The sequence below is a fragment of the Stegodyphus dumicola genome, chromosome 7 (assembly GCF_044657685.1).
Source record: "Stegodyphus dumicola isolate Sdum_Otavi_A_Nest chromosome 7, ASM4465768v1".
Lineage (NCBI taxonomy): Eukaryota > Metazoa > Arthropoda > Arachnida > Araneae > Eresidae > Stegodyphus > Stegodyphus dumicola.
Genome location: NC_140774.1, coordinates 50926121 through 50944565, shown reverse-complemented (window position 1 = coordinate 50944565; position 18445 = coordinate 50926121). Strand labels below are relative to the sequence as shown.

Here is an 18445-nt window from a genome sequence, read left to right as displayed (position 1 = left end):
AAATACCGGGTCGAAAATTTTGCTTATGACATTATTATAAACAAAATGATTGTTGAAGGAAAATATTTTTTTTTACAGAAAAAATCTTCATAATATTCCCTACACAAAATCATATGCAGGTATAAAATATCTTAGCTAGTTATGCATTTATTTAGACCATTGCATCAACGCAACACCAGTGGCTAATGGGTTAAAGAATTAGACAAAAGTACTCATAAGCATCAGCAATTCATTAAATAATGTATGTGTTTTACTTGTATTAAATTTACTTATTCATTCTTTAAATTTCCTTTTCTTGTTACTTATTATTTTCAGTTTATGTGGGTAGCTAATATGGAAATTTTTAAGTTTCTCTCTTTGCATTCATATCAGGATATTTTTATTTCAGAATATCATTCATCGCAGCAGGTTTTTGTTTTAAATTTCCGTGGCCTCACTTTTGCCTTTGCCATAGATCCAAAATTACAGGTAAAGATTCTGTTTTATGCTTCATTATCAAGAACTGAAAATCTGTGTGAACTAATGCTCCTTCTATTCCTAGCAGTGTTCGAATTCATATCAAGTAGTTTAGAGTCCTGATTTTTAAACATGCCATTTTTTCCAATGTAATAACAAAAATCTAGTTCATAGTTATTTTAATCAAAAAACTTCAGTTAGTGATATCATGTAGATCATTTAGTAGATGAAAACAAAATATAAATAGGTTGTATTTCAGCATCGTAATCATTTACCAATAAATAAATTTTTACTTTATCTGATCTGGTAACTTAACAGCAAATCAATATCAACCTTTCCATATGAAATTGAAACCAAATTGAAACTTTATAATGTTTAGGTCTACCACATTGGTAAGAGTGAAATAAGAAGCTAAGCATTAAAACTAGAAGATCTGGTGATTTACTCGACAATCAAAAGATATAATAAAAAATTGGGAGTCTGTTGATAAAAGAAAAAGACTTGATAGCTTTGTTAATGTTACAGATTTGAAAATGCATAATCGTTCGGAGTATGAGAAAAATCTTGCCCTTTTTTTTTTTTTTTTTTTTTTTCCTCAGTGCCAATTTTAGGCTTGGATCATTGCTTATTTTTCAAGTATTTTTGCATCATCTTAAATGCAGCTTTTATTGAACAATTTATTAAGAGATAATTCTTCAGATTTTGGAAGATAAGCTTTCATCTATGTGTTCACACTTTGTAATATTTTCAAAAGATAATCCGTTAAAAATTTTTCAGATGCTTTTATTTTACTATTAGACTAGTGTTTTTGTGGATTGTGTGAGTTGCTTAAAACGTATCTGGAAGACATTATTATTTTATTATTAAATAAATTTCGAATGCCATCAAAACATCTTTATGACTATATGAAACAGTGCTAGCAAAATTCTTATTGGCTATATTTAAAAATACAGGGATGTTTATAAAATGTGAGATGTTTTCTGAGCCACAGCCAGCATTGAAATGCAGCCTTGTCGTGCATAATCTGGAATATCTGGTTATTTTTGCTTAGTTGTAACATGCATCTTTCATGGATTAAGGTGAAAGAACAAAAACATACATACATTGTGCCAAAATAAATTATTTATGGAATTTTAAAAGTGACAGTTTACCAGTAAAAATTTTATGTCATTTAAACTGGTTTTTCAGAATTACTAAAAAATATTCCTGTAAAATGTTGTATGTAGCAGGAAAGTTGGAAGTGAGTATGAGCGTGAAAATTCTTAAGTATCTGTTGTTGTTGTTGTTTTTTTTTGGGGGGAACAGGTGTAATGTAGTTACAATGACAATATGTTCACATAATTCATTATTTTGAATATAAAACTGATAAATAAGCAGCTATATTATCTATACATTTGCAAGAAGAAAATTTACTTTCATAAGCATTTAAGTTCATTTGCATTCTTTTCAGGCATTAAATATATTTCACACACATTTTCATTGTTGAAAAAGGAAATTGCTCTTTTTTTTTAGCTTTTTAAATCAAGGGGAATAATCTGAATTCATAATGTTAGGCCCACTGATTGCATATCATTTACTAGCAAACCATGAGGGAGGTATGTGCAACTTCTGTGTGTAAAATGTGAACTTTTCCTTTTGAAGTTATCGGGTTTTTTTTTTTTTTTTTTTTTTTTTAAATATTAATAGATTATTTTTTAAATGTAGGTGATTTATCTCACAATGTTAATGCAATTTTTTAAGGGGGGAGGGTAAATTAAATCTTGTCCTCCCTGACTATTTGCTCCAATCTGAAAACAGTAATTATAATAATAACCTTCAGTTATGGGTTACTTTATGATCAGTTTTGATGGTCCTTTTTAGTCTATTCACATCTGAAGTTTAAATATTCAGACTTGTAGTTCGCCATAACCTTAAGTCTGATTGCTTGGAACTTATTCTTTCTTTCTTTCTTTCTTTCTTTTTTTTTTTTTTTTTTTTTTTTTTTTTTTTTTTTATAGCATGCAAGATTATTTGAATGCTAACACTGAAATTGTAGTCACTTGCAAGATACATTATTTAAAACTTTAATGTGGCTTACCATGTTTCACAAATGACAACATGTAAAGGTGAACTAGATGCATTTGAAGACTTATATTAAGAAATATCCAGTTTGTTGTATTCATGATCTGTTATTTTGCAACACCCACCATTACCAAGTACATAAAAAGATCAAGACAGTAATAAAGAAGGATGTTTCAGTGGTTCATAACATTGGTGCTATAGTTTCACAAGTGAAAATTAATCTATCATTAGTAATTAGTACATTTTATAACAAAGGTTTTCCTTGAATGTTATTAAATTGATTACAGAAATACGGCTAATCCTAAATATAAAAAGTAACAGTTAAAAAACCATCTGCTGAATTACTACCAATAAAGCTTTTAGTTATCATATTTTCTGACAAAACATGATACTTCTTAATCATTTCTTCTTTGCTTTCACTTTTTTGACTCTTTCACTTAAAATGCTTCTTCAATATATTGCATGGAGTTATCACTTCAATATATTGCATGGAGTTATAAATGTTCACTAACATAAATAAAGCATAAACAAAAGGTTTATGCTTTATTTATGTTAGTGAACATTTAGCATTTGCTTATGCAGCCAAACCTTGATTTGACAGATTATTGGAGACTAACTGTGCAATTCCTTAAATTAAAATGTCTTAATTCCAAAATTACAAATATGGAAAGAAATATAAAAATGTTATACTCATTAGATTGGAAAACAAAGCAATGACCAGAGATTTATTAATTTCCAGTTTTTATTTTGTTCTTTCATTTTATCTATTGTATATAAACAAAAGAAGTAATATGACAAATTTTAAAATCAAGGTTTGGCTGCAAATGCTATGCTGAATCAAACGTTTTATATATTTTTATGTGCATAACTGACACTTTTGTTTCATCATAAGTTTATAACTTCATGTATAAAAAAATTCGTACTTTTACTTTTGAAAGTACCAATTTTTTTTAAAGTAAATAAAATTTCTTCTTCTTTCCCTTCCCCTTTTTTAGCCTAGATATGCCCATGGATTAGGAAGTCTTCAGTTTGGAGCATTCCCTGTTGTGTCCAAAATGTCCATATATAGTGGTAATAGTCTAGCAGAAACAAGGTATTTGCTATTAAAAAATATTACTTTGTGTAAATTTTGATAGTATTGAATGTTCATAAAAGTAAAATAGAAAATTTTATGACAATGATTTCACCATGGATATAGAATTTTACAGTTTTGGAAACAAAATTTAACTCTTTCTACAGTGTTTTTATAAAGTCCAATTTAAGAAAAAGTCATAATACTTTTAATATATTAAATGCAACGTGTTCCATACCTTTTCATGTGTGCAGTGTATGAAGCTAAACTTGACCCTCTTTCTAATGATTGCGTTTGGCCTAGCAAGTGATGCTGAGCATATTTTGCCATTCCTTTTCTATAAAAATATATAGCAATTTTTGCATGTGAAAATACATTTCATAAAAGCTGCAACTTCTCATCATAAGTTTTTTTTTTTTTTTTTTTCCCCATACTGTGCAGGTGATTCTACTTTACTCAGCAAATTTCTAGGGAGAAATAAACTTCTCTAAGATAGGAGTTGGCCCTATTAGAAAATAAATTTACTGACTTAGATAGTTTTTTAATGTATACTTGCAATCAAAATAAAATATTCTATTATGTTTTTGGTAAGTTTTTTTTTAAACCTTAGGAAATAACTACTAAATTATAGTTAACTAATAAAACTATATTGATATTGCAAAATTTGTTGACTGCTTTGTTGAACTTAAATTATTAATTGTTCTCATCTCAGTTTAGGATATAAAAATGCAGAAAATTTCATATTTAATTTATAAAAGCATAATAACCTCTTAGGTATTCTGCTTTACAAGGACCTTATGAAAAGTTAAACTTTTATGTTTTTTAAATATAAAAAATTATATATTTTTTTAATATTTTTTTTTATTTTTCTCCCCTCCAAGAACAGTTACCATAAAATTCTCTACCTTATGTATCTTGTAACTAGAAGCATTTGTTTAGGAATATACTGGGTCTGATAACTAAATGACATAATTTTATTATGTCTGAGATAAAATCATGATTGGTCAAACAATGCATACCACCTCATTAGCCAACCTTTCTCTATAATCTAGCAGCATTCCAATGCTTCTTACTATGTGTAATGGGAAGTGAGATAATATTACTGCATAAGCAGCACGGAATAAGTACTAATTCTTGTCTTAAACCCAGAAATAGGCTTATCAAAACAGTTAAGCAAATTAAGTGAATGTGTAGGAATGGTTTATACACAAATATTGAGATGGTTTTCATGATTCTAAAGTGGTACTGAAAAAATTGAATGTGAAGTTAGGTCTGGACATCCAAATTTTGTTTATAATGGGAAATTTACTCTGAAAGTTAAAGAACTTGTATAAGAAGATTATTGTTTAACTGGGAGGATGATGGCATTTGAATCTGCTGTTAATAATAAGAAGAAGAATCAAATTCTGTTGGGAAGACTTGAGCTATAAAAAAAGCATCTCACTGTTTGTGCCATATTTTTTTGTCCGGTGGCCAAAATGTGATCACACCAAAGATATCTTTCAAACAGTAATTTCAGAGAGATAAAAATAGCAGAAAAATAAAAATTCCTTGAAGTCGATTGTTTTCAGAGGATGAAATGTGGTACTTATCTATGCTACTTCAAATTAATGTGATATTCTGAATGTAAGTCCCTATCATCACCGAAATGGGTGGGGTGGATTGTTTTTAAAATCTGAAAGAAAAAATAATTTTAGTGTATTTCTGTGTATGCAAAAGAATTATTAATTATGAATTGCTCTAGAAAAACAAACTTTGAATGTAGTGAATTGTAAAAATGTAGTAATTTATTTCAGCATTTAATGAAAAGGGTTCTCTAGTCATGTTCAATTCAGCACATGGTAGTTGGTTCCTTCTTCAAAATAATGTATCAGCTCACGGCAGTTATTTTACAGGACTTTTCAGCCAAAATACAAATATCTTCTTGAAGGTAAGTTTCCCATGATCCATAAAAAGAAACAAAATATAATTACACAGAAAGATTTATTGCACACAATAGAGCAATATTTCCATTACTTCTCAACATAAGAACCCCCAGAATTGTAACACTTGTCTTACCGTGGATTAGTTTTTGTAGTTCAGTGTCATAAAAGTCCATCACTTGGGAATGGAGCCAGCATGTTACAGTTATCTGCACGTCTTCATCTGTAGCAAAGTGATGCCTAGACTAAATAACTACTAAATTATAGTTAACTAATAAAACTATATTGATATTGCAAAATTTGTTGACTGTTTTGTTGAACTTAAATTATTAATTGTTCTCATCTCAGTTTAGGATATAAAAATGCAGAAAATTTCATATTTAATTTATAAAAGCATAATAACCTCTTAGGTATTCTGCTTTACAAGGACCTTATGAAAAGTTAAACTTTTATGTTTTTTAAATATAAAAAATTATATATATTTTTTATTTTTCTCCCCTCCAAGAACAGTTACCATAAAATTCTCCACCTTATGTATCTTGTAACTAGAAGCATTTGTTTAGGAATATACTGGGTCTGATAACTAAATGACATAATTTTCTACAATTGCAAGTCACTGAGAGCAGTATCGGGACTGTAGAGTGAATGATCAGACACTTCCTAATGAAAATTCTGCAGCATATTTTTTGTGAAATTTGCGATATGCAGGCAAGCATCGCCATGGAGCAACACATCACCAGCACTGAGCATACCATACTTCTTGTTCTGAATCGCTCGTCAAGTTCTCTTGGGCTGCACAGTAACATTCACCATTCACCATAGCACCCTCAGCAGGAAGTCAAGCAAAATGCTTTTCCTGTCCTAGAAGACCACGCACATCAATTTCCATGTGATGCATTCTGCTTGACTTTGGTCTGATACAGAGATCCACTGTGATGTCAATGCATTAACTGCAACTTGGTTTCTAGGGTAAAGTGAGCAACCTATACCTTATCACCCTGTAACAATCCTGTGGAGGTACTCATCACCTTCAACATGGTGTCACTGCAGAAAAGTCAATGCTGCTTCCATGTGTTTCATGTATTGTTCAGTTGTAAGGTTCTTCAACATTCACTTGGTGCAAAATTTTCTGAACAATTCATGATGATTTCATGCACCATAGTTTGTAATACCCATTGGAAATGGCTTGTGAGTTCCATAACCATAAAGTGACAATTCTGCAGAATGCACTGCTGCATCTGCTCCACAATACCATCATCAATGAGGGATAAGCCACCAATGATGAACCATCTGCTTGTTCATCACATTTGGTCCATATACTAAACACAATTGATAATGGATTTAGATCGGCACTATCTTTTGTGCATTCAAAAATTTTGTCGTAGACTTCACCTTGCAGTTGGTGGGAGGAGAAATAAGAGCTGATATTCTTAAGCATAATGTAAGCAATCGGAAAATACAACTACAATAGCTATACCCACAAACCACCCAGCTTGTGCCTTCGCATTTAGTCCTTTTTGCAATGCCATCTTTTGTCATGTAGGAATCTTACTTTCCGGATGACTCTCGTATAAATATATGTGTAATGCCACCAAAGTTATTTCACAAATTTGGGTTTCTGGGATTATTTTATATGCCCCAACCTGAAATAATTTTTGAAAGAATACTTTTTTGCAGATGTTGAAGAGATTAAAAGCACTTTAGTGGAGAGTATTTCTTATTATGTGTAATGAGAAACACAGCACCATCTCAATAAGTTAGTGAGATAATATTACTGTATAAGCAGCATAGAGCAAGTGCTAAGTCTTCTCTTAAACTCGGAAAATGTGCTACTGAAACAGTTAAGTAAATTATGTGAATTTGTAGGATTGTTTCAAACACAAATATTGAGATGGATTTTGTGATTCTAAAGTTGTAGGGGGGAATGAAGTTTGAGGTGAGTCTGGAAATCGAGATTTTGTTTCTAATGTGAAATTTACTGTGAAAGTTAGAAAGCTTTATAGAAAGATCTTTGTTTAGCTGTGAGAAAGGTGCCAGTTTAATTTGATGTTAATGAAAAGAAGTTAAATCAGATTTTGTTGGGAAGACTTGAAGCTATATAGACAACATTTCACTGTTTGTGTCATATTATTTGTCTGATGATGATGATCAAAAGATGATCAAGCTGAATACACCAGAGAAATCTTTTGAACAATAATTGCAGAGATATAAAAATGAGAAATAAAAATTTGAAAGATAAAATATAGTATTTTTCTATCATCCTGCAGATTAATATGATATTCTGAATGGAAGTCACTATCATCACCAAAATGGATGAGGGGGATTGTTTTCAAAATTTGAAAGAAACAATAATGTTAGTGTATTTCTATGTATACAAAAGAATTATTCAGTATGATTTGCTCTAGAGAGAAAAATTGTCAATTTAATAATTTATTTCTGCATTTTGGCACAAAATGCAAAAAGTGTTCTTTGAGTCAGGCTCAGTTCAGCATGTGGCAGTCAGTTCCTTTTTCAAAATAATGTACTAGCTCACAGCAGTTATTTTACAAGAATTTTTGGTCAAATGTATGCATTTTGTCACCAAAGTTATTGTATAAATTTGTGTTCCTTTGATTATTTTTTGCTTCCAAAATTGAAATAATTATTGAAAGAGCACTTTTTTGCTGACATTGAAGAGATCCAGTGGACTCTAATGTAAAAGAATACTTGCAGGAATTTTGTAATTTTGTGGGCGATGTTAGATTATGTCACTCTGTTTATCAATGAAAAAGGTATGTATGCACTTTGAAATAAAGGTAGAAAAAAGCAAATTATATCCTTCTGTTTTGTTTAATAATCGTAACCTCATTATTTAATTATTTAATTGTTTTGAAGGAAATAAAGCATGTAGCTTTTTTTCATGAGTATTGTGTATATTTGATGAAACTTCAGTATTAAGAAGCAGAACCTATTTTGAAAGGGGTTATAGACCATTTTTTTTTCCTCAGCAACAAAAAATCATTGTGTAATATTGAGTAGTTTAACTTGAAATAAGTAATATTTTATTCAGCTGAAATGAAGATATGTTAAATACCTTATTTACTTGTGTAATAGTCATACTTTTTTTTGCCAGTTTTTCATTGTGAAAAATCTAGGTACGACTTTTATGCAGCGGAAATAACTTTTGATGATTTTTTCTGTTTTAAAATGGGGGTGCGACTGTTACGTGAGTAAATACTGTAATAAAATTAGATACTTAGTATTTATTATTATGAAATTAGGTTATATTGAATCTTATTAATGAAATTTCATCAATATTCAAGGATTTAAAAAGTGTAAATGACTACCTTAAGCAATGTTTTTAACAGTTTAACAGATACAAATTTAATTGTATGGTTCGTAGATCAATATTGATTAAATTGTGGAAAATTTATAAGTATTTTGCCATTGTATGTTTTTACAGCAAAATTTCAAGTAAATTACTTTTTTTAGTTACTGTTTTTTTTTTTTTTTTATTTTTTTTTTTATTTAAAAATTTTAAAATAAAAGTGAAACTCATGTTAATATAGCCCCCCCCCTTTTTTCATATACAGAGGCTATTTTCCCCTCCATTTTTTTTTAATAACTGTGATTGCAAGTTAGATATATTTTTTCATTTCATTACTTGTTAGCTTTTCAATTTCTATTTCGATTTTCATTTCAAAGATGTATTGACAATGTACGAGTACTTCCTCTTTAGGTTGGGTTTGTCAGGTATCAAGCACCTCTGCTAAATAGCATTTTGTGCCAAAACAAATGGAGTTAGGAAGCACTCTATTTGTTTTGGTTGCTCACTTTGTTTATAAAGTCTGACAGTCCCTTAATAGAGCTGAGGTGGATAAGAAGGTAGGGGCAAAGCTCAGATTTTTTCCCCCTTCGCTATTTTATTTGTTATCAGAAGTTCAGGGTCAGTAGCCTGTTTCTCTGATAAATGTTTTTCAGGGTATACCTCAATGAGTACAGCCAACTTGACCACTGTAAGAGCCTTCCTGAAGGTCTGTCTTTTGTGGCAGTCTTCAGAGCTGTATTCTGTTCTATCCTTTGGAAATTGCTAATTATTCACCTTTCCTCTTGGGTTTTTCAACCCAAGCACCTTTGGCAATTCTTTTCAATTCTTGGCACTTTCAAGCACCTTTTTTTTTGGGGGGGGGAATTGGTACTCTATTCATTCTCCTTTTGATTTTATGTGGAGATGCTGTCATGCATTTAAGAGCTTCCTGCCCTTCTCCAGACTTGAGTAACTTGAGTAGAGGTCATTTCTACTTCACTCGATGAAGGATTCATTTTTGCTTCTTCAGTTGATTTCCTCCGAGTTTCCTTGTTTTGACAAGAAAGGTATACCTCAGAGGTTTTTGCCTGCAAAAGCAGAATTTTTAGTTATATTGGCATTTTCAACCATATATAACTAGAAAAGAAAGTACAGGATAAAAAAAGGCTACCCAGTATTTCCTGTTGCTGGGTAAGGTAAAATATTCTAGAAATTGCCAAGGTATACTAGAGGCCCTGTTAAGACACTATAACCACAGTGTCATTCGCTCTAGGAACGTGTCTCATAACCAGGGTTATGGGAGCAGTTTGTGGCTTCTTATTTATTATTTGAAGCTTTTCTGTTGGATAATACAGGACATCCGGCTATCCACCACCTGCCAATGCACCTGATAGCCACTCAGGCCCCAGGAAAGTACGAATGAGACTAATCCCAGTTTATCAGCATTGTTTTTCATCTTTTAAAAATCTGAGTCTTTCAAGCTGTTGTATCTTATCAATTAATCAGTTATGGTGCTAACTCAATTTCTTATTCTGAATCTTCTGATCATTTTTTTTTTTTCCTTCAGTGGCTTGTAATGTACCATATTAAGCTATAAGAAGTGTTAATGATGCAACATCTTTTGAGTGATTGCTGCACTATGCTTTCAGAGATAAGAACCCAATATTAGAAAGGAAATACTGGAAGAGGGAAGCATTTCTCAGAATCAAAACAATTCATTATTTCAAAATCTAAGTGTATATGACAGCAAGATTTTGAGATGAGCGTAATGACTCTTTTATGTGATCAGACCAAAACCGTAGAGCGGAAAGAATCAGACAAGCGCTAAGGTCAGGAGAATGGATCTGCAAATTCTCTAGAGTTATTTTGAAATCCCCATCAGCAGCTGAGTGTTTAAGACTTCTTAATACTGGTAGTTTAACCTGGTTTGTTTTGGATCCCAGATAAACAGGCCAGTTGCGTGGTTGGTTTTCATAGTTATCCCCATGTTTAACATAAATATGATTCAGTTTCCCTTGAAAAGTCCTTCCCAAAGGCATTCATCCTCTTAGGCAGATAGCCCTTACTGCTTTGCCATAGTCAAGTAACATACCTTGATTATTTGAATATGGAAAAGCCAGGAGGGCTATCTACTTCCTTTAGACATGACATACACATACTTTAGACATAAACCTCCAATAGACATAGAACAATACAATTCTTGAATGAATAGAAAAGTTGGGGAATGTTAAAATTTAAACCCACTTTTAACATGGGAGGAAAAACATTCTCTTCTTCTCTAAAATAGAAATAAATTTTTCTAGCATTTTTCCAACAAGGCTCTTGATGAGTGAACTCTTAAGAGAACTACCATTCCATTTTGTGAGATCACTGTTTGCTTGCTAATTAAAGTGAATTGGGTCTTTGAATCAGTTTACAAGAGAATTACCCATCCTTTATAGGGTTACCATATTTCTTGAAAGTAAAATATGGTAGACAAAGGGAGGGTAAAAGTGTACCTGTATGTCACTGTGTCTTCGTGTCCCTCATAGAGAAACAGTGTTCTTCGTATTTAAACATTTATTAGGAGGTTGATGTTGTTTCATTAATGGCTCCAATGAACCTTCCCTATCCTGACTTCTCTGTCCCTCCTGGAAACTCAACTTTATTGGTGCCTCAGATTGAGAGCAAGTGCCCTGTATGCATCTTGTTAGTTGACGTCACTTGTACATCACAGTACCATTGAATAAATATTTATACACATTATTGTGTGATTAATAATTTTCAGTAGCGTGAATTTTCCGTGAAAAAAGTTTTTTTTTTTTTTTTTTTTTTTTTTTTTTTACCAAACTATATCTTGGTTGTATTTTAGTTTTTGATCGAAATATGTTAAATTATAATTACGTAGTGCTGCATAATTTGCATTCTCTTTTCCCAATTTTATTACTTGCATTTGATTTTCTTTTCTCATTTTTGTACTTACATATAACATTAAAATTGTTTGTTCGTATTTTAGAGCTCCTGCATTACCAAATAATAGCTTCTGCAACCATTGTTACTTAGAAAAATTAGATGTATTGAGGGAAGGGGATGAAACTATTGGCATAAAACTTCAAATAATTACGGAAGGTTAGTATTTTTTACTTTTTTCAACTTTTTAATGTCACATTTATGCTAAAGAGAATTATAAATTTTAAAATTGTTTGTATAATTTACAGATTTAGGAGCAAATAAACTTTTGGAATTCCGTAAGCAGATTATGACCAAAACGATAAAATTTGGGGACTCAGCACAGGTAAGAAAAGAATTTAGTAAAACATTTATTAATGTCTGCTTATTATAATGTTATACAGGATGAGCATGAAAGGAATTTAGCAATTATATACTGATGTATTAATCACATGCATTATTTCCAGTTACAAAGTTTTGTTAATTAAGGTAGTCTCAATATTGATATCTGTGAAAATAATCTCAATATTGATTGTAAATTCTTATATGGTTTCTGTAGAACAATTGACCTGGTTAGAGAAAAGTTTTAATAGGCTTTAATAAATTAATTGCAAAATATAATTCATTTTTACAGCAAATTCAGTGAAATACTTGTAATTGACAAAATAACCAGTGGTATTTTTTTCCAGTAGGGAACTACTGCCAAATGAGACCTTCTTATGTTTAGTTCCATCCTAAGTTCAAAAACATTTTTGTATTTTCTGATTATCTACACCCATGTTGGGAAGTCAAAAAAAAAAAAAAAAAAGGCAAAACAGTATGTGCCAAAATAATTACATGGCAACCCACAGTATTGCAAAAAAATATTTATGTATTAACCCAAGTTATGCACATAGGTCATGTCAGTTTGGCTAGTACGTTTACTGAAGTTGTCAGATGTTGGGTCTGTACAATTCTGTGACTTTTTTGTACTGAAAACGGATCACGGTGTACATGAAAAAAACAAGAGTGCAAAGAAGATAAACGTTTTAACATTTACTTTTCTTAGTTTTTTAAATTTGATTAATTGATTGTTCTTGTATGGAATTATGAGCATGCCACCATTTTGAAAATGGCTGTTGCCTTTCGTGCAGTAGCTGGGTAAAACATTAGTCCCCTAGCAAATTAGCAAATGCTCTCCAGAGTTGACAGCAAGGTTGCGTCTTTGCAGTGGGAGTTATGGTTAATCCAAAAGTACCAAAAATTTTAACAGAATTTGATTGAAAATAATTGTTAAAAAGAGGTCCAAACTGGTAACCTTATTTTTAATAGCTTTATAAATTTTCCACATAAAGCTGCTTATTTATATATATATTTTTTAAGAATCTATTTTATAAAAATATGAATATTTTTCTAATTGAGTGTTTTGTTGCATGGAGACTTACAAAATTAAAATTTTGTGTTTGCAAAACTGACACTTTTACTGGTGCAAAAACTCTTCTCTTAAAGTTATCTCCTTTAAAAGAGTGACTAAACTTTATAGAGAAGTAAATAAGCCTAAGGCAATAAATTTTGTTACCATCTTTCATAAACATTCTATACAGGATGATCCTTTAAAAACTTTACATGCTGCTCTGGCAGACCATGACAGACAAATTTTATACAAGAAGTTTTGTCCAAAGTCAGAATCAGCCACCACTAGAACACAATATTCTTGAGTGTATTTCAAGAGTGGAAAGCCCGATCATTTCAGGCAAGGATTTTGCAGGAGAAGGATACATTGGCAGAGTAATGAGAAACTGGCCAATATGCATTATGTTTATGGATGCTGCGAAGCACATGTATCAAGAGCCCTTCCCAAATAAGTATCTGCTAGGTCATCCATCAATTGTACTGCAGATAGACTGAGGCTGGACTTTTCAGAGTAAGCATCCATATCAGTTGTCAGTGTCTCATGAATCGGAGCAGTTGAACAGGTCTTGGGTGTTCCTTCCTCCAGTGTTATGCACATGTTGCATAAAGACACACTACATCCTATTACATACAGAAACGTGGAGCAAAACCCCAACATGTCGCATTTGTATGCTGATATCTGCATAAATGTAATGTATAGCCAAATTTTCCATAATGAATTCTGTTTAGCAATGAAGTGACTTTTTCATAGGACAATGTCCTGAACTCGCATGACTTGCAGGTGTGAGTACATATGACAGTCCCAGGAATACACATGCTTATGGAAATCAACAATGTGTTTCCATAAACATGTGGCTTGGTAATATTGATGACTTTTTAATTGGTCCTTACCTGCTGCCTTAATGCCTCGACAGCATATTTATTGCATTTTTTAGAGGATGTGTTACCAAATTTAATGGATGTTGTTCAGTAGCTTCAGGTAGAAACATCCAATTTCAGCATCAGTGCACGAGACTCGATAAAACCTACCTTATCGCTGGATTGGCAGAAGCATACCAGTCACTTGGCCACATGATCCTCTGACCTGACTCTCATGGATTTCTTCTTGTGAGGATTGTCTGCTATATGAGACACCCACGATATTTGGCATTGACCTCTTAGCCAGAATCATGGAAGCAGCAGCACGTGTCTGCTACACACCTGGCCAGTTCGAAGAAGTAAGTAACCGACATTGTGAAGCATGCATTGCAATGGGTAGAAAGAATTTTGAACATTTTCTGTAACTATGATTATTTCCTTCATTTGTATCAATAAGTTTTTTTTATATAAATTCATGTTAATGCTGCTATCGGTTCCCTTTCCTTAATGCTGCTGCTGATCACCTTGCTGTAGCACTGCACAGGATGATTTCTGCGTATAACTTCCTATGCAGAATCTTTTAGGACACCTTGTATTTCAGGAAATGTTGGTGTATTTGGCAGTAATCATTTTTCATCTGATAAGAATTAATATCTTTATGCTGATCCTGTATTGCATTTATTAAATGAAATAAGCTCTTAAATATGTAACAGTCATATTATGATGACTGTTATATTTTTTTATAAATGTAAATGAATTTGAATTTAATAGTTGTATATTTTAAAGTATAGAGAATTTTCTGTGTATGAGTTTATATCAAAGAGATGAAAGAATATTTGATACTATCACATTATCTGCCTAATCTTGACAAGAATCAAAGTGCTTAAGTGTTGCCAAAGTAGGTAACCCAGAAATTTACAAAAATGTATCTGTCTGGCAACTCACTAATGGTTGCATATGGATTATACCAACACATAATACTGTTATCTTGCTGGCAGTAATAATTTGTGCGGTTTTGAAATTCGAGGGGATTACCTGTGATTTATTATGATTAGTTTGTGGATTTTTTTCCCTGCTAATGAGAAAGAAAGTATAGCCGTTTTTTCAGAAATGTGGCATTTTGCATAGTAATAGAGTGTCGGAATTTTCATTTTGTAAACTTAATTTGTCCAGTTCTCTAATTTTTTGTAAGTTAAAATAGTTCGATGTGTACATAGCGAGCACTTCCAGTTTGCTTTGCAGTACCAAGAAAACTGAAATTCTCTATTTTTTCAAAGTTAAAACAGATCATTGTAGACATGGAAAAAAGATAGTTAAGTGTTTGTTGTGTTTTTAATTTAGTTAATTTGTTGGTGTGTTATAAAATTTTGAAAGTTTTGTTTTGACGTTTCTTGCATTTTTAATTTCTTTAATTCATTGTTGTTTTATGTAATATTCAGCATGCCACCATTCTTTAAAATGACTACTGTTTTTCATTTGTTAGGTTGACAAAAAATTAGTTACCAATTATTGCCGACTTTGGAGAATGGTTGGGCGGATAATGTTAGAGTACCAAATTTTTAAATGCAGTACAAAGTCTGAAATCTGGGCTTCCAATAACCCGCAGGATTTAATATATATATTACCAGCAATTTTTTTCAACAGAGGAGAAATAGTTTGAATTCGAGAGTAGCATTTCGCTTTAGCATATGCTCAATGCTTCTCACATGTGCAGTAGACATTTTTTCATAATAAAAAATGTGTAGGATCCTGATTCTTAATTTCACTTTGATACTAAATAAAACACCTCCATGTTGGAGAAACACAATAATTTATTAGCACAAATGTATATAATCAATAATTTGGATCTGTAACCCCTTTTTGATTGACGTCTCAAATCAAAACATTGTACCAAAGATCGTTGCTGATTTTACTCCTAGTGAATACCTTATATCCATGACATCAACTTGGCAAATAATTTTCTGTTTTTTTTTTTTTTTTTTTTTTTTTTTTTTTTTTTTTTTTTTGCTTTCATCATTTCTTATTTCCAGCAGCTTGAGAAATGACTCATGCAACTATATATATGTGTGGGTGGGGAGTTGAAGATGATATCCTTAACACATTAAAGGCGGGAGTCGTAGTACTACGATTATCTCGACTGTAGCTTAAAGGCGGGAGTCATATTAGTACGGTTTGCAACCACATTGCACAATCCATGCGCCACTTTAATTTTGTATTTAGTATGTTTTGTGGTTTGAAGCTTTTTGGTTGTTCAAATTCTACTTATAGTAAATTTTGAAATCCTTCAATATGGTTTCATGTGAAAATAAAGATATATATGCAGACGATTTGATGGACATTGAAGAGCCACAACCTGGTACATCAAACTCGGCACCACAGACTCCATGATATAAAATTTATCCGTCTGGACGTCTTTCGCTAGACATCAAAAAGCACAAATTAATTCGGATAGAAAATAAAGGCAAAAAGCTATATGCCCAACGAAACTGCGTAGTTTGTGCGGCACATAAAAAAAGAAAGTTGACTTGCTTCAAATGCGAGTTTTGCAATGCACCTCTTCACTGTGGCGAGTGTTATCAACATTATCACATAAAAAATACTAGATTCTTCTCATAAATATGTACATTAAAACATTTTTTGTAAGTAGTGTTTAGTTCTTTTTTAATATTTCTTGTAGTTTTAAGAGTTTAAATAAACTTTTTAAGTCTAAATTTTTTTATGATTACACAAAATATCGCCCGCTCTGGAACGAAAAACAAGGCGGGGCGGTCGGCGTGTTACTTTCATCAAGATCCGCCTTTAATGTGTTAAGTAAACTCTTCCACATGTCTTCCAGATCACAAAACATTTAATGAATAATAATAGAAAAGCTACAGATTTGAATTAAGTAACAGTACCGTTGTGCGTTCTTGTGCTGGTTAGATACAAATACAGTTCTGCATGACTTTAAGTATTTAAATAGCTACTCAGTGCCTACTCACGCTTGCTATTTTAACAGAGTTTTTTTGTTCCCACCTTCGCATGGAATCAACATCTATCCGACATCATCGTCTTTCGCTTTGCCCTCTTTGTTGGCACACACGTGATGCCTTGTGTTGGCTGTGTTGAACTAACTGATACCACAGCTCGCCAATCCTGACTCTGTTTTTGGCCTCAAAAACACGGATCAGCGACACTATTACATCAAGACAGCACCTGAAAATAAATTTTAAAAGAAAGATAGAAGTGCGGAAGAACTGTACACAGTCCTAAGCAGGAACAGTCCAAGGCTTCATGTGATCAGCTGCTGTAGTGGTATTGCTAGGACCTTCATGTTGTCCTACTTTTTCCACTTGATACCAATCTTTGCCTTTCCTCACTGTTACTCAGTACGGACCGAAGAACTTTGTCCGTAACTTCAGGCCACCTCCATACTGCGTTCTTTGTATGGCAACTAGGTCGTTGGCATTGTATACCTGTGCCTCTTTTCTCTTCTTGTACGTTTTTCTATCTCTTTTGAATTTTAAGATGTTTTTCCTTGCTTCCTCTCTCATATCTTCTGGATCTTTCATCATAATATTTGTTTCTTCTTCTTTGAGAATTTCCATAATCTTTTAAGTCATCTCGATTTCTCATTTTAACACCAGGAGGAGCTCAAATAGAGAACTGTTTGTGCTTCTGCTCATAGTGCTGTTCAAAATCCATTGTACATCTCCAACATATTTGTACCACTTGGTTGGATCATTTATGGATAATTTGGATAGAACTGGAATCAGAGTCAGGTGGATTTTTTCCACCTGCCCATTTCCTCTAGGAACGGAGGTAGTTGTAAATATGTGCTTGATCTTCTCTTGACTACAGTAATCTTCAAAGTCTTTAGAGGTAAAAGCCATACCTTTATCGCTTATTATTATCAAAGGATTACCGAAAGTTGATTGTTGCAGTTTCAGCTTCTGCAATGCCTCTTGAGCTGATGTAGACTTTACTGGATAGAGCCACACGAACTTTGTAAATGCATCAACCACGATCAAGATATGATTGTAGTTCTTATTTGTGGAAGATAATGGTCCTATAAAATCAATATGAAAAGTGTTCAAAGAGATACTATCTTTTGGTATGGGATTCAGCAACCCTTCGCCTTTACCTCGTTTTCTGTCATACAAAATACACTCTACACAATTTGAGATAACTTGTTCAATTTGTTTTCTAAGGTTAGAAATATAAAAGTCCATTTTCAGCAGATCTTCCATTTTAGGCACTGCGAAGTGTCCCTTGTTGTGGATACTATGTATGATTTCTAGCTCCAATGCTTCGGGTACCAAAAGTAACGCACGACCAATGTCGAACTTGTATAATACACCATTCTTCACTAGGAAATCTTTCTTTAGTCCTTGCTCGACTAAGGATTTTAGCAACTGGAGACGCTCATCACTTCTTTGTGCACATGCAATTTTGGCTGTAACTTCTCCCTGAGAATAGGTAACCATTGTG

The 18445-nt window shown here is 32.2% G+C and overlaps 1 protein-coding gene across 2 annotated transcripts in view; it reads left to right on the top strand.

Moving 5' to 3' along the window:
* LOC118184438 (phagosome assembly factor 1) overlaps positions 1-18445 on the top strand; it is a 110426-nt gene that overhangs the window by 43687 nt on the left and 48294 nt on the right. For both annotated transcript variants that reach the window (XM_035354105.2, XM_085820185.1), the window contains exons 6-9: positions 389-468; positions 3513-3610; positions 11793-11905; positions 11995-12071. In XM_035354105.2, the coding sequence (XP_035209996.1) occupies positions 389-468; positions 3513-3610; positions 11793-11905; positions 11995-12071 (368 nt within the window). The remainder of the gene's footprint in view (positions 1-388; positions 469-3512; positions 3611-11792; positions 11906-11994; positions 12072-18445) is intronic.